This window comes from Trachypithecus francoisi, unplaced genomic scaffold (genome assembly GCF_009764315.1).
Source record: "Trachypithecus francoisi isolate TF-2019V2 unplaced genomic scaffold, Tfra_2.0 Lachesis_group3, whole genome shotgun sequence".
In the NCBI taxonomy this organism is placed as follows: Eukaryota; Metazoa; Chordata; class Mammalia; order Primates; family Cercopithecidae; genus Trachypithecus; species Trachypithecus francoisi.
Window position 1 is genome coordinate 41,220,243 of NW_022681468.1, and position 17,983 is coordinate 41,238,225.

Sequence of the window (17,983 nt, forward strand, 5' to 3'; positions counted from 1 at the left end):
ATGGACTAGAATATTTAATACTGTTAAGATGGCAATACTTTCCAACTTGATCTACAAACTCAATGCAATTCCTATCAAATCTTAGCTGCCATTTTTTTTTTTTTTCAGAACTGGACAAGCTAATACTAAAATTCATATGGAAATGCAAGTGACCCCGGAATAGCTAAAGCAATGTTGAAAAGAATTAAGTTGGAAGACACACAATTCCCAATTTCAAAATTTACTAAAAGCTACAGTAATCAAGATAGTGCGGTACTGGCACACGGGTAGATCTATATAATAGAAGAATGGAATAGCACTGAAAATCTGAAAGTAAATTCTTCCACTTAAGGGCAATTGATTTCTGACAAGCATGCCAAGAAAAGTCAGTAGGAAAAGAATACTCTTTTTGACCAGGTACAGTGTCTGATGCCTGTAATCCCAACATTTGGGAGGCTGAGGTGGGTGGATTGCTTGAGCCCAGAAGTTCAAGACCATCCTGGACAACATGGTGAAACCCTGTCTCTACAAAAATAAAAATAAAAACAAAAAATTAACCAGGTGTGGTGGCACACACCTGTAGTCCTGGCTACTCAGGAAGCTGAAGTGAGAGGACTGCTTGAGCCCAGAGTTCAAGACCACCCTGGACAACATGGTGAAACTCTGTCTCTACAAAAATAAAAATAAAAACAAAAAATTAACCAGGTGTGGTGGCACACGCCTGTAGTCCTGGCTACTCAGGAAGCTGAAGTGAGAGGACTGCTTGACCCCAGGAGGCAGAGATTGCAGTGAGCTGAAATCGCACCACTGCACTCCAGCCTGGGTGACAAAAACAGATGCTGTCTCAAAAAAAAAAAGTTCTAAAACCCAATGTGATGACTGCCCAACTCTGTGAGTATATAAAAACTACTAAATCATACACTTTAAATGGGTGAATTGCATGGTATGTGAATTTGATGTCAAATTATATCTTATTAAAGCTTAATAAAATATTAGCTAATATCTATAAGATTATTTGATCAACTTCTGCCTCCTCATTAGGTTATGGGCTCCAACAGTACATGACACATGTCTGATTTTCTCCTCATTTTGCCTGCAGCACCTACCCCAGAGCTTTCGTACTACAGGAATTTAGAAAATGTTTGTTGAATGAACGATTAAATGGCTAGGGAAGGAGGGAGCAGGACTTTGTTGTTATTTTTCTTCAATCAACGTAGAGATTTAAGTATTTAAGTTTATTGGGAAAATATGTGACATAAGATCAGTGGTTTCTACTTTGAGCCTCAGCATGTGGAGTCCAGCAACCTCGTGTTGCCACATGAGCAAACCACACCCTTGTGTAAACACCTGAGATTCTTATACTGAGGCTTTTGTTTCCAGCCTCACTGGAACATAGCTCCTGGCTCTCTGAGTAAGCAAATCTTGTATTTCTAGCACATGAAAATGAGTCCACAATACTGATAAAAGTCTAGAAGCTAAGTGCTATTTGTCTCTCCTCCTCACACTCTTCTGATTCATCTGAGTTGCTCAATAAATATCTATGGAATGAAGAAATAAAGAAATGGCTACACTTATTTTAACACATATTTGTTACTCCTTGCTACCTTTTATCTACCACATAAAATTGAATGCTTTCTTTTGAAAATCGAGATATGTGAGCCTGAACACTTTCTACTGGGGCTGCAGTCCAAGCACCTCTGACTTCTGAGTGCAAAAGAACCAGACTGCACTAAACAGAGCTGTGCTGTGATTATAAATCCAGGGTTCTTACATTTTGGAATGCCAGCAAATTACTCAGGGTTATTGTTTTTAAGTGCAGGTTTCTGGATCCCAACTCCCAGAGATTCTGATTCAGGGCTTCACATATCTCACTTTGTGAAATACTTGTCTAAATAGATTGGATGATTTACATGTGTAACTTATTCTTGAAACAAGAGGGAATAAGAAGGGCCTGGCAAAAAACAGCAATGAAATTATAAACTCTGAGATATTAATATAATGTATCTCAAAATAAATATTATAACACATGAGTATTTTTTATAGAGATGGGGTCTTGCCATGTTGCCCAGGCTAGTCTCAAACTCCTGAGCTCAAGCTATCCTCCCACAGTGCTAGGATTATACGTGTGAGCCACTGTACCTAGCCCTAACACATGGCTACCTTAAGAAACACCTGGCAGGGCTCAGATGGCTTGCCGAAGCAAGTCAGGCCCAGGAATAAGTGGAATGTCACAGGTAAGGAACTATGACACTATTTCATTAAGGGCTACCAATGAAGTAGTCAGGTATGCATTTTATAAATGAGAAAACTTCCTCCCAGAAGATGGAGGATACTTTATTTGCTCATTCAAGAAAACATCTAAGCTGGGTCTGGTGGCTTGTGCCTGTAATCTCAGCACTTTGGGAGGCTGAGATGGGAGGATCACTGGAGCCCAGGAGTTCGAGACCAGCCTAAGCAACCAGGTAAGACCCTGTCTCTAAGAAAAATACAAAAAATTAGCCAGACACGGTGGCACACACCTATAGTCCCAACTACTCCAGACACTGAGGTAGGAGAAGCACCTGAGCCTGGGAGGTCAAAGCTGCAGTGAGCCATGGTCATGCCACTGTACTCCAGCCTGGGTGACAAAGTGAGACCCTATCTCAAATAATAAAACAAAACATCTATTGAAAATCTACTATGTCTTCGATAATATGCTCTGGATCTCACATCTGGTGGAGGAGAAATTCAAATCCAGATGTGTCTGGATTCAAAATCCGTGTTCTTTTCATTATAGTTCAAAATCAGCTGAAATGCCAAATCCATGGCTACTACCCTATCTCTCGCCTCCCCTTCAAATCCAAACTTCTTGAAAGAGTTGTCTACTCTGGCTATTTTCACTTCCTTATCTACCACTCATGTCTCAACGCATTATAAACCGGGCTGTCCCAAACACTCTACTTAATTCTCACCTAGGCCACTTACATATTTCCATTGTTGAACCTAATGGATACTTCTCGGTACTTATAGGATATCTTAAAACTTCTGACAGTTTCCTACCCTCTCCTTTTTGAAATACTCTCCTCCTCTGGGGTCCATGATACCACATTCACTTGGGTTTCTTCCTACTTCTCTGGACATCCCTTCTCCATCTCTGCTATGGGCTTGTGTTGCTTTTTCTATCTATGTGATGTTCTGCCTAGACCCTTCTCTTTTTCTAGATATTTTCATCTAGTCCAAAGGAATAAATTGTCATTTACACACTAAGGACTCCCAAGTATTCACCTTCAGCCCAGGTGTCATCTCTCCTATATATCCCATTGTTGTCTGGGTATTTCTACGTGGTTATTCCATAGACATCTCAAACTCGACATTTCCAGAACTGAGTCATCATCTCTAACCAACTCCCTTTCCAACCAAAGTTGTTCTCCTGTACTTTTTTTTTTTTTCAGTAAATGGTTCTATCATCTACTGATTTGCCCAAGAATAAACCTAACAATTTTTTCTATTTATTTATTTTTGAGACAGAGTCTCACTCTGTCCCCCAGGCTGGCGTGCAATGGCGCGATCTCGGCTCACTGCAGCTTCCACCTCCCGGGTTCAAGCGATTCTCCTGTCTCGGCCTCCAGAGTAGCTGAGATTACAGGCGCGTGCCAACACGCCCAGCTAATTTTTGTATTTTTTAGTAGAGACAGGGTTTCACCATGTTGGCCAGGCTGGTCTCGAACTCCTGGCCTCAAGTGATCCACCCGCCTCTGCCTCCCAAAGTGCTGGAATTACAGGCATGAGCCACCACGCCTAGCCAAAACCTATCATCTGTGATACATCCTTCCCTCTCCTTCTCCTATACCCAATCAAAAAGCCCTGATACCTATTAGATGATATCTCTTGAAGACCTATTTCTCTCCATCTCCACGGCCACCTCTACATCAGGACACCATTCTCTCTTGGGTGGACCACCCTAACAGACTTAAGCTGGTCTTTCTGCCTCCACCCTCACTCCCTTAAAGACTATATGCCACACTGCAGCCTGGGGGAATTTCTAAAACCAGTTCTGTGACTGTTCACAATCCCTCCACTGCTTCTCCTTGGTCTTAGGAAAAATTCTAAACCCCTATATATTTATATGACCCCTCATCTCTTCACATTCTCCTTCAAATTTTAATTCTCCTTTAAATCCTCAGTCTCACTGAACATCCATTTCCCTGAAGGTACCACATCCAGCTCATCTTCTGGCCTCTCCTGCCCACAGCATCTTCTCATCTGCACACTGCTCATGTGCTAACATCTTTTAGGTAAAAGCTTAGGAATCATTTTCTCTGGGGAGCCTTCCTTGGGTCTAAGTTAGGTACTCCTACGCCATACTTCCATAGTACCAAGTCTGGCCTTGCTTGGAGCACACACCCCTTGATACTGTGATAGTCTACGTGCTTGTGTGTATCTCTGTAATCAGAGGATACATTTTAGAAGAGGATGTGCCATGTACTACCCCGTACTGACCTATACCTAAGAAAAGCATAACAAGAAATGAAATAGTACCTCTTACCTTAAAAAAAAAAATCATACCTTTTATCATGTGCCTGATATCCCTGTTTTACAGCAAAGTTTCTTGAAAGTACAAATTAAGTGACTCTCTCTCCACTTCCTCGTTCTCCTATTCTCTCCTCAATGCAGAGTCAGGTTTCCATTTCCACCACTTGACAGTGGCTACCCTTGTCAGAGCCATCACAACAAATCCTATGAGCCCAATCCAGTGGGCTCCTCTCTGTACTGACCTTACTTGACTGCTGTGTGGCATTCAATATGCTTTACCATACCACCTTCTTGAAACATGTTCATCTAGGCGTTTCCATGCCATCACGTTCACCTGCTTTTCCTTCCTTATCATTGGCTACTCCTTCTCAGTGTCCTTTCCTTGTTCCTCCTCTTCCACTTGACCTCTAAACACAGGAAGACCCAAAGGTCTGCTCTTACTACGCGCTCCATAGGTGATCTCATTCGGTCCACCACCAGGTCAGGCCACTCCTTGCCCACCACAATCCAGCCACAATAGGCTTCTTCGGCTCGATGAATTCACCAACCTTGCTTCTATTCTAGAGCTTTTCTTTGTCCTGCTGCCTCAGATTGGACCTGCTTTCATGCTGCTCTTTGCAGGCAGTTCCTTGTTACTCAATCGCTCCTAAACTGTCCTTCTCAGAGAGGCCTTCTCTGATCTAAAGAAGTCACCCAAGCTCTATGATATAAACTCACTTAAATCTTCTGCACAGCCTTTATCATGCGCTGATGTACTTCTTGATTATAATCTAGTCTAGCTTAAATATAAGCACCATGGGCACACGAAGCTTATTGAAGTTATTCCCTTCAGTATTCTCTTCCCCAAAATAATGCCTGATACAAGGTATGGTCAAAGGAAACATTTGCTGCATGAATGAATCAGTGAGCAGTTTTACCTATGCTTATAAAAATTAGAATTATGTGATGAAGTGGGAAATGCAAATCCACCTGGACTCTTGAAACATTTTATTATGAAGACATCAAAACCCCCTGGAAGTTTGCCACAAAGCATTCAGATGGAGGCAGACAGATATACAGCAGACCTAGTTCCCACTATTAAAAACGCTACTTAACTGAAGAAAAAGCAAATGATTCCAATATTTTGGAAAGATCTTAAGTGTTTCTCAAATTTGAGAAGGGCTCTTTGTGTTCCACCTTTGCACCAGGTGCCCTTTACCTTACAACACGACACCACTGATGAAATTGTGCAGTAAAGATGGAAAACATAACAGCACTGATGAAATCCCCTGTGCAGTAAAGATGGAAAAAACCAGTGCCTGACCAGTGAATGCTGCTCCACCCAACAAGACAACAGCAAAAGCGTGCGGCTACTCTTTCTGCCTTTTCCCTCCTATGCTCGCCCAATATGCATCACCGCACAGACCCTCAATGACAGTAAATTATTCATCCAGCATCTGACGTCTCTCCTCCAAAGAGACACACATTCAGAACTTCAGACATTCCATCTCTGTTAAATCATTCATATCCTTTCATCTGCCACTTTTAAATGACTATAAAAATACCTGGTGGTAGTAAACTGTGGCTCTCATACATATTGAGACACAGAAATGCAGTTATCTTTTATCAAAATTTCCTGAATTATTTAGAAAAATGGGAGTTACTCCAGGAAACTGTAATCACCAATGTTGAAATTAGATAAGGGAAGTAATGTTTTGAAGAGGCACATTTAGAATGACCTCCAATTCAGAGTGTTAAATCATACACTAAATCCAGCAAATGGTTACAATTTAACATACTATATTAACTTCTTAGTTTTTCCATCTTAAAGGTAATGTTATTTTAAGTTTTGTTTTTCTAATGTACTACTCCAAGCTCTGAATAATTACACCCCCACCCAACATACATGGATACAGAAAAGCTCAGAAAATCTTGTATCTCATGGGGCTAATTAAAAAGGATTTTTATTTCTATAAGGAATGAAGGAAATCTTTGTTAACCCACTTTAACAAGACTCTAAATGACCCTGGATTTATCTTGCCCCAGTTTTCAAAATGTAACTGACCCAGAATAAAGTAAGCTTATCCCCAAATTCCTGGCAAAAACAGAATCAAAGTTCCCAGAAGCCAAAACTGTATATACAAGCTAAAAAAAAAATTAAAAAATAAAAATAAAACAATTCTGAAAAACACTATACAGTGCAAATACCACAAAAGCTCTTATTTTATTTTTCATTTAATTAGAATACTTTTAAGATTATAAAGCTTAAGGCCAGGTGCGGTGACTCATGCCTGTAATCCCAGAACTTTGGGAGGCCAAAGCAGGCGGATCACCTGAGGTCGGGGTTCGAGACCAGCCTGACCAACATGGAGAAACCCCATCTCTACTAAAAACACAAAATTAGCCAGGTATGGTGGCGCATGCCTGTAATCCCAACTACTCAGGAGGCTGAGGCAGGAGAATCGCTTGAACCTGGGAGGCACAGGTTGCAGTGAGCCAAGATTGTGCCATTGCACTCCAGCCTGGGCAACAAGAGTGAAACTCTGTCTCAAAAAAAAAAAAAAAAAAAAGGTTATAAAGCTGGTAATATCAAGGCAAACAACCTTCCAAGAAAACACAGCAAAAGATAGTATCAGTTACTATGATAACAAGAACTTTCGAGAAGCTTTTGTATTGTTATAGTAAAACATTGATAGCCAGTGAGGGACTATAGCTTGATTGCTTTCTCTGGTGTAACAAGCATCTAACCAGCCAAAGATAATTTGCTTTTATTTATCATAACTGAGTAATGTGAATTGGTTAGAGAAACAAAAGTATTACCTGAGAATATATTTTCTCACTCTTCATTCATCATTAACCTCAAAATCCCACACTGGGGACTTTACTGAAAATGGGTAGAAATTCCACCCAGAAGCCTTTCTTTAAAAATTAATTATTTATTTATTTTAAAGACAGGGTCTCACTCTGTCATCCAGCCTAGAGCACAGTGGTACGATCACAGCTTACTGCAGTCTCAACTGTTGGGCTCAAGCGATCCTCCCATCTCAGCCTCCCAAGTAGCTGGACATATAGGTGAATGCCACCATGCCCAGCTAATTTTTTTTTATTTTTTGTGGAGCCAGAGGGGTCTCACTATGTTGCCCAGGCTGGTCTCAAACTCCTGGGCTCAAGCGGTAGTCCCATTTCAGCCTCCCAAAGTGCTGAGATTACAGGTATGAGCCACTGTGCCAGCCCAGAAGCTTTCATTAATCTTGTTCCTCTTTCTAAGACTTCACATGGCTTCATTCACTTACAGTTATAAGGTAGAACAGCATCTTCTCTCATAAACAGAATACTAAAGCACTATTGAGCCTCAAAACATCATAGACACACTTCACTGCCTGAAGCCTAAAGAAATCATGTTTCCATCCTCTCTGACAATTTTCATGAACACTCAAAAGTTCTTCTAATTTGGGGTACTTTATAGAACTTTTTTAAATATATAAAATGGCCACTCAGTCACTCATAATAAAATTGTTTATTGAAAACCTAAAATATTCAGAAACTTGATTGGCAGTAACAATTCAGGAATATCAAATGCACCTAAAACATACTTTGAGGAACTCTGAAGGATTATTGCAGCAAGTAATATCCAAAGAGGAGAGGAAATGCAAGGATAAGAACAGTAAGAAGACAACAATCTCCAGGGAAGTTCTGACCAAACTGTTTCATTTTTACAGTGAGAGGAATTTATAACTCACACTGTAAATAATGCTATATACAGTATGTTTTTTATTCTTCACCTCCCTAAAAATAAAACATAGAAAGATATTCCAGACAACATTTTTGGTCATATTTTGGTTGAATCTGTACAACGGATACAACAATTAGAAACATAACCCTTTAAAGTTAAAGACATCAACTCATCTCCTAAGAATGATTATATTTGCATCCCAGGCTATTTTTTCACTTCCACACGACATCAACAAGCAAATGCACATCTAGACTACACGCTTCTTGAAGGTGCCCAATTTCTTTGTACTCCAAACACCTATACCACTGTGCATGATTGGGGTTCAGCATTTACTGAGTAAATGAATAAAATTAAACATTGCATCTCCATTACAATGTTTGTAACCTAACCCACTAAGCTTGGATAATTTTTAATGCTTCTAAAAATAGTACAGAAATTGAAAGCCTCCCTTCAGATGGATACTCAGTAAATAATAAATAAATTTAAACGGAGTAATAACCTAACTACAGGGACTCACGTTTCACTACTGAACCCTACCAAGTAAGGATACCTACCGAGAAGACACAGAGGGTTTTTTAATCTTTTAAAATATGTCATCTAGACAATAACAGCATTAGATAAAACATACGAGCCTTGTTTGAAATGACACAGTAACTGGGCTGAATGTTTTTATACAGGTTTATGCAGATGGTTAAGCATTCACCAGCATCTTGGCAGGACTCCTGCCAAGTTAACTCCTGTGTGGTGGTAAAGGTAATAGAATCCACACTCATTCCTAGTTCAGTGTCTAATTAATGACAATATTCTGTATCTGGATGCTGTTTTTTTAAAGCATTGGCCTATGTTGTTTTTGAAAGCCAAGTAATTTGCTCCTGTTACAGAAATTCATTATGTACTTTATGACCAACAAGTTATATTTACCTGTTTAAAAAGAAATAACTTAAATCTAAAATATATAAAGTATCCAAAACAGTTCAAAATTGCCTACAGTTGCTATTTAAAATTTCTCAAGATGAGTCTGCCTACACAGTCAATTTCCCTTGTTACTATGACTTTCAAATAGATCCTCCACCTGAATCACGTTTTTAATCTTTCTATAACTGAGAAGTTCTCAAGAATTTCTTTGTAAAGCACCTTTCATCTGCAAAAATTTATTTTAAGCACATTGATATAAATAATATTTAATGGCCTTCATATTTGATACTATCATGCCTCATAAAAAAAACACTAAATAGGCCAAGGTGGGAGGATCTATGGAGCCCAGGAGTTTGAGACAAGCCTGGGCAACATGGCAAAACCCCATCTCTACTAAAAATGCAAAAAATAGCTTGGCATGGTGGCGCATGCCTGTAATCCCAGCTACTCAGGTGGCTAAAACACAAGAACTGCTTGAACCCAAGAGGCAGAGGCTGCAGTGGGCCGAGATCGTGCCACTGCACTCCAGCCTGGACAACTGAGCAAGACTTCTGTTTCAAAACAAAACAAAACAAAACACACTAAATAAAGTTAGTAATTTGGGCATTATATACGCTACTACTATTATCCCAAGCAGCTCAACTTCAAAACTGTGGAGCCTATCTACCTTATCCATATTTACCATTGCAAATTCCTAGTGAGTCTTCCACCTTAAAGATTTTCTTCTCTGTCCCGTACTTTCACGCTCACTGCTATAACTCAGGCCCAGGCAAACAGTACCCAACACTCAGATATTTGCTAATACTTCCTAATAGGTTTCTCTAACTACTTGCCTACTCTTTTCCAGCCTTCCTGTACCTCAAAGACAGATTAATCCCCTCAGGCACAACCCTGACATGTGACCATGTAACTGTCACTCTTAAGACCCAATAGGTAGGCACTGCCTAAAAGCAAAAACCCCAAACCATTGGGTTTCGATTCAACTCCACGAAGGATCTTAATCTCAGAAATACTTTGGAAGGGATTCCTACTTTGGTCTCAAATTACACTGAATTGCAAAGAAAATCCCATCTAACTTTAAAGCCCTGTGATACTTATCCAACATTACCCCTACTGCTTTCATAAACATATCTATCCAATACTTCAAAACACTGCTCCCTGGGCATACCTTTCCCACCCGAAGGGCTGAGCACAGATGTTGTTTCTTACAAAGTATGCAGTTATAATTTTCTTAGGATCAAAGAAAAGGAAGCACCTATTACTTTGCCAAGGAAGAAATCCAAATGGAAAGATTTAAAGGAGTTCTATAATGGGCATCTTGGTAAAGCAAATAATTTTTAAAGACAGCCATTTATGGCCAGGCACAGTGGCTCACGCCTGTAATCCCAGCACTCTGGGAGGCCAAGGTGGGAGGATAGCTCGAGGCCAGGAGTTCAAGACCAGCCTGGGCAAAATAGCAAGACTTCCCCCCACATATATTTTTAAATTTTAAAAATTAAAAATTAAATTAAATTTAAAAATGTTTAAACAGCCATTTATTATCATTTTAATAGCCTGAATTTCCATATCTCAAAATCATTTAAAATATGGACTGCTGGCCAGGTATGGTGGCTCACGCCTATAATCCCAGCACTTTGGGAGGCCAAGGCAGGCGAATCATTTGAGGTCAGGAGTTTGAGACCAACCTGGCCAACATGGTCTCTACTAAAAATACAAAAAATAGCCATGCATGGTGGCGGGCACCTGTAATCCCAGCCACTCAGGAGGCTGAGGCAGGAGAATCACTTGAACCCAGGAGGCAGAGGTTGCAGTGAACCGTGGTCACACCACTGCACTCCAGCCTGGGTGAAAGAGCAAGTTTCTGTCTCAGAAACTCAGAAAAGAAAAAATATACATATATACATATATATGAATAAATAAAATGTGTACTGCCCAGAGTAATAGATAATGCACTAAACTAAAATGAATTCCATTTTTATACAAACCCACTCAGATGTATAAATACCATTCCTTTCTCTTCCTAACCATTCAAACAGTCCAACACCATCCTCTTCACTACATGTAGAAAACATAAATATCTACCTATAAAGAGTATCCTCAGGGCCAGGTATGGTGGCACCTGCAATCCCAGCACTTTGGGAGGCTGAGGTAGCAGGATCACTTGAGTCCAGGAGTTCAAAACCAGCCTGGGTATCATAGCAAGACCCCCATCTCTACAAAAAATAAAATAGTTAGCCAGGCGCAGTGATGTGCACCTGTAGTACCAGCTACTTGGGAGGCTGAGGTGGGAAGATCACTTGAGCCCAGGAGTTTGAGAGTGCAGTGAGCCGTGTTCATGCCACTGCACTCCAGCCTGGGTGACATAGCAAGACCCTCGCACAAAAAAAAGAGGGAAGGTACCCTCAAATTGGCTTTACAAAGATATTTTCTCAAAGATCACACAAAAAATCAATGAAAAGAAAGATGAAGTCACTTGTTTATCGTCCTGCTCTATGAATTTCGGCAAAGCACAGCCTGATTTTCAGGGCTGATTCCTTTTAGGCCCTGTACATATGGGCTATCTGCTTTCATAACATATTAATGATGAATCACTACATTTCAATTCAGACATTTTAATCTTTTCTTGCAAGTGTTATTCTGAGTCAGGGTGTTGCCACAATTGTCTCACCTTAGATTAAGTTTTTGCTAAAATAAAGCAGACTGTATAAGTTAATTAGGCCATTCTACTGTCTCTATCTGCCTCTAAGAAAAGGTTCTGAAACAAAAAATAAAAGTAAAAACTTTCTTATGAGTAGTGATCCTGAGCCTCTTATATTACATGAAATCTCTTTTCTCGTATTACTCCAGGGATCATTAAAAGCACGTGTGAATTTCATGAAATATGAGTCTGCTTGCTGTGTGACAGCCTTTGGTTCAGTAGTACTTCATGCAGATAATATTGTCCATCAACTTGTTTTCTCAAATAGCTAATAATCCTGCTATGAAAGCAAAGGTGCCTTCAGAAATATATACAAGTGTCTGCCTTCTTTTCTTCCTTCCTCCCTCCTTTCCTTTTTTCCTTCAACAACTTAGGCTGAAAGAATCATTACAATTCACTGATAACAATATTGAACTTAACTTTGGGAATCTATTCATTTTGCCATAAAGCCTTCATCTTATAGGCATGGGAACTTCTTGGTTGATAACTCTTGAGGGTACCTGGCTAATGTGAACAGACTGCCCACCGTCACCTTGACATTATAGTATTGGCTTTCCACCAGTCCCCCTAGACAGCAATGTGTCCAGCTCCACAATTCCTCTAAATACATCATGAAAGGAAATCATTCAGACTGACCAGTGCATGTATATCACATTTACATTGCAAAACAGTCCATACTACTCTCCAAATTGGAAAGCAGATTGTATAACTACTATAATTCAAAACATGCTATAAGAAACCACTCATTTCTCAGTAATTTGCTAATTATTTTGAGCTACTTATGAGCCTGAGATCACTAATGTTACTTAAAGATGCTCATCCATATTCTGGATGTGAAACTTGCTATGGGTTGAACAGGGTAAGGCTAAGATTTAATGAATTTTCCAGGGAAAGTCGTTAAGGAAACTCCCTCTTTCAAACTGTTCTTTGAAGTGTATCAAAGAGGGTATGGAACAATACAAAGAAAACTGTCCTAGTCAAAACCCAGCTCCGCTGCTCACTAGCTGTGGGACTCTGGGCAAGTAATTCATTCTTTCTGAGCCACAGCTTCTTTCTCAATTGTCAAAGATTTTTCTTAAATCTACTTCATAATGTGGTTGTGAGGATCAAAAGAGATAATGTATGCAAAAGTGCTACATAAGTTATAGCATGCTACATAAAAGTCAAAATGTCCATTCTGTTGTGGGGAAGAAAATATTACTTGATATGTATAATAATTAAAATACTACAAGTGCTCAAAGAGACACTACGGGAGAACAGAGGAGGGAGCACATTATCTCAGCCTAAGAGAGAACGGGGCTCACAGAGAAACTGATTCTAATTGACCTGGGGAGGGATAAAGGATGTATGAAGGATGGATGGGAGAATGATTTCTGCTGCTGGAGGAGGGGCCGGGGGAGCTACAAGGGAAACAATCTGAATGAAAGCACACAGGCTGGCGGACCAGGGAGAGTATGGCCCCTTAAGGAACCGTGGGGCTGGAGCACAGAGTGCTTATGGGGCATGGTGGGAGATAAGAGCAGAGAGAAAGGCAAGCACTGGACCAGCAAAAGCCTGAACCATGCCAAGAAGTCTGGACTTCATCCCACATGTGATAGGGAGCCACTGAACAGAAATGTTAAAACAAAACAAACAAATGAAAAAGCAGAAAAAAAACCAGACGTCTGGTTTACAATTTTTTCCTATATATCATGAAGTTTCTACTCCAGCTATGTGCTCTTGGACAAGAAATAATTTTGAGGCTAAGATTTTGGCCATAAATATAGAAAAAGAAAGCATGCGTACATATTGAGTCCCTAGTCTGTGTGAGGCACTGTGCTAAGCCCCTTTGTCTCCCTTACTGTTCATCTTCAAAATGCAGCTGCAGTGTGGGAACTCTCATTCACACTTTACAAATGAGGAAACTGAGACTCAAAAGATGAAGTCTCTCCTCCAAGTTCAAAGAACTAGTGATTGGCAGAGCCAACATGAGAAATTTGATTTACCTATTTTATTGCAGCCAAAACATCACATGCAACCAAAACATCACAGAAAAACAAGAATTTTTTTCCAGCTAAATGAAAGCTTGATTCCAACCACATCTGAATATTCAGACACTATTTTTTAAGTCCTTACTGAAAATTTTAAAAATTCTTACCTCAAGTATAACCTCTCAACAATTTAAATGTTTCTTACTCTATATAAATTATACAATAATTACTTTGAAAAGGCTGATACATACAGATACTGTCTATTCTAACAGCTATTGATTTCCATCTCAGCTCAAAATATAGAAGCAAATCATTCAAAACACATTTTTTTTTTTGCCAAATCACTCAATATGGCACCAAAACACATCTTTAATTTAAAGGAAAATATCAGGAAAAAAGTAATTTTGGCATCTTTACCATAAATGACTTAGAATCTATGACTTTAAGTAACATTCTAAAAATGCTGCATAATACTGCCCATAATCTTAAAATTACTTTAAAATACATAGTTGCATAAATATTTTCAAAGACCTGCTATAGCCTTATTTCTTTTATATTAGCTAACTTTACTCAACTGCAAAATTTGCTTCATCAACAAAGGTAGAAGGTCTAGTGGCTAGTGAATTTTCAAAGTACAACACAAATATTGCCAAACTCCACAAGAAGCACTTTTTAAAAAATGACAGCCCTTATATACATGCACACATGATTCACATGATTGAAAGGTCACTCATTTATAATATTACCTCTCTTCCTATCAGGACAAAATAAGGATGTGCATTCATTCATTCATTCATTCGAGACGGAGTTTCGCTCTTGTTGCCCAGACTAGAGCGCAATGGTGCAATCTCAGCTCACTGCAACCTCCGCCTCCCAGGTTCAAGCAATTCTCCTGCTTCAGTCTCCCAAGTAGCTGGGATTACAGGCATGTGTCACAACACCTGGCCAATTTTGCATTTTTAGTAGAGACAGAGTTTCCCCATGTTGGTCAGGCTGGTCTCAAACTCCTGACCTTGGGTGATCCACCTGCCTTGGCCTCCCAAAGTGCTGGGATTACAGGCATGAGCCACTGTGCCCGGCAAGGATGTGCATTTAAAAGAAGCTACACAAAAAGATACGAAGTACGTACAAACAATGCCAAACAAACTACAGTTTACTATTTAATTTTCACTGCAAATAAAATACATACACTCAGTAAGAAACTAGAGATAGCAAACTCCTTCCAGGTATTCCTTACTTTCCCAGAGAGCTAAGACAGAAATAAAGACATTTAAATATACTAAAAGGTTTCTACAGTTGGCAAAATACAGATATATTTATCTCCATAAGAGAGACAGAAATCAGTATGATTCGCAACTAGATAAAAATAAGGTTTCCACAGTTTCTGTAGGTGTTACCCCCACCCAATCTTAATTACCTTGCAATGAAATATGGAGATCGTCGATGCCCCAGGAAATCTGTTCATCTTCAGTGGGAAGCTCAGGACTAGATGCCATTCTTTGACTCAATGGAGATTATATCATGTCCATCTCAACTGAAGAAGTGAACTGAAAGTGAAATGGATAAATGTTCATTAATAACTTTGCAGCTCTGTTTCTAGTAAACACGCATTGCCAGAAAACAGCAGCAACCAAAAACTGTCCTCCAAAACAAGTATGGCTTTCTAGTGTGTGTTTCCGTGGTTCATGAAGAACAAAGTAACTACACCTTCTTTTTGACTCATAATCAAGATTTTGCCCTATGACCTATTCATGCCATTTGGAGCTGCTTTCAGAACTCCAGAAGAACTAGCATTGCGGATTCTATACCAGTGGTGGAAAGGACAGCCAGGCAATTCGATGTAATAACTTGTCTAGAGGAAGGAAAGTTGACACAAACTGATATCTTGGGCGTTAGTGTTACGTGATTGTTAGCCTTCAACTTCAAGGATTTTCTTTAAAACTTTTTTTTTTTAACTTAGTTCCTTTTCTGCCCCAGTTACGTTGCCATTTACTGGAAACAATAAGAACTGAGCCTGCATAGCTTGAAAAGTGAAACTAAAAATCTAATATATTAAAAAGAATATTTTAATGGGTTCTAATATATTGAATTATTTTCCCAAGGACTTATTTTTCCACCTACACATTTCTTCCCCTCGCCCCACCTTGATTCTTAAAGAACTCCTCCAGTGAGAGCAGTTTTTACTCCATACCTCTTTAAATGCATTGCTTCATGTATTTATTTACCACTATTAGTTTCTGTAGGATGAGTATAAAAAACTGACTTCTCCCATATGGATGATTAAATAATAAAACAAACCTAAGCAAGCATATAAAAATATAAAGTAGACTGGGGGTATACATAGGGATGGATAACTACAGCTTTGTGATCAAGCAAGCATTGCAAAATATTAATGTTAGAATCTATGTGTTGATCATATAGCTATTCACCTTTAAATTCCTTTAACTTTGCTGTATACTAGAAATTTTACATAATAAAATGCTGGGGTGGGAGGGAACTAAAAGATAAATATGAGGCCAACAGCTAGATACAATCAATCATATTAAATATTAAACAGAACACTTCAAAAAATACAAAGAATAAAAATCATTAAACAGTCCCTCCTAGTTCAAAAATCTTTCAATCCTGCCTGCCCCCTCTGTTTATCATCCACTTCCCTTTTTTATCTCTTGCATGGATCACTGTTGTTAAAGATTTCAGCTACCAAATCAACTTGACTAATTAATGATTAATTTCTTTATCCTCTGAATTAAGATGAATCACAAGCAGCCTGAGGTAAAAGAGTTGCTATGTGGAATTGAGAGATTCTAACCAAAAGGAAAGGCTGTTTATTAGTTCACCACGAGCCTTGGCAGCCTGATGAGTGAAAAAGATACAAACATCCTCAGCTTTGTGATGTACTGAGGACCTCCATCACCCCTTCCCATACTCTGGAGTTCCTGAACCCAAAGTGGAGACAAAGCACTTCTTCATTTTGGTACCCTAAGAATTGAATTCTAGAATGAATTTTCTAAGGGCACACACTATTCCATATCATCGCTATTTAAAAAAAAAAAAAAGGGTCATAGAAATAGTAGAAACCATTTATACAGTACTTACTGTATACAGGCACTGTTTTAAGCACTTTGTATATACAACCTCATTTAATCTTTACAAAAATGGTAAGAGTTAGGAACTATAGTTATCTCCACATTTGAAAAGACAAAGCTTAGATGCACCGCAATTGTCTAAGGACACACAGGTAATAAATGATGGAGCCAAGACTTGAATCCAGGTGGTTTGGGCTTCAGAGTTCATGCTCTAAACCAGCACACGATGGTGGCTCCTAAGGTGAGCAAGTTTGCCATATGTCATTTATTTTTGTTTTCATTCATTTGCACAACAAATAATCATATAGGCTAGATGCTGCTCTCAGGAGATTCAATCCTCTGAGAATGATAAATGAACACAATATGAAGCAAAATCCTCTAATAAACAAGTACAGAAGGTACTCTGAGAGCAAGGGAGACGGCATGCCCCGTCACTTGAAGCTGGAGATGGATGCGACTCTCAGGAGTTGCAGTGGACTGAATTCTCACATCCCCCAAAGTTCATATGTTGAAATCTAATCCCCAATATCATGGTATTAGAAGGTAGGGCCTTTTGGAGGTGATCCTCATTAATGGGATTAGTGCCCTTATACAAAGAGGCCCAGCCTGGGCACAGTGGCTCATGCCTGTAATCCCAACACTTTGGGAGGCCGAGGTGGGCGGATCATGAGGTCAGGAGTTCGAGACCAGCCTGACCAACAGGATGAAACCCCCGTCTCTACTAAACATAGAAAAATTAGCTAGGCGTGGTGACGCGCGCCTATAATCCCAGCTACTCAGGAGGCTGAGGCAGGAGAATCGCTTGAACCAGGGAGGCAGGGTTTGCAGCGAACCGAGATCGCACCACTGCATTCCAGCCTGATTGACAGAGTAAGACTCTGTCTCAAAAAATAAAATAAAATAAAATAAAAATAAATAAAAGAGGCCCAAGAGAGACCCCTTACCTCTTCTACCATGTGAGGATAGACTGAGAGAATAGCCATCTCTGAGGACACAGGTCCTCATCAGACATTGAATCTTCCGGACTTGATCTTGGATTAGATTTCTGTCATTTACAAACTACTCATTTTATGGTATTTTGTTATAGCAACTCAAACAACCTAAGACA

General features: G+C 39.5%; 1 protein-coding gene across 9 annotated transcripts in view; it reads right to left on the reverse strand.

Annotated features, from left to right (window-relative positions):
* SYNE2 (spectrin repeat containing nuclear envelope protein 2) overlaps positions 1–17,983 on the reverse strand; it is a 389,209-nt gene that overhangs the window by 310,925 nt on the left and 60,301 nt on the right. For all 9 annotated transcript variants that reach the window (XM_033187766.1, XM_033187774.1, XM_033187773.1 and 6 more), the window contains one exon: positions 15,204–15,333. In XM_033187766.1, the coding sequence (XP_033043657.1) occupies positions 15,204–15,282 (79 nt within the window). In that variant the 5' untranslated portion in view covers positions 15,283–15,333. The remainder of the gene's footprint in view (positions 1–15,203; positions 15,334–17,983) is intronic.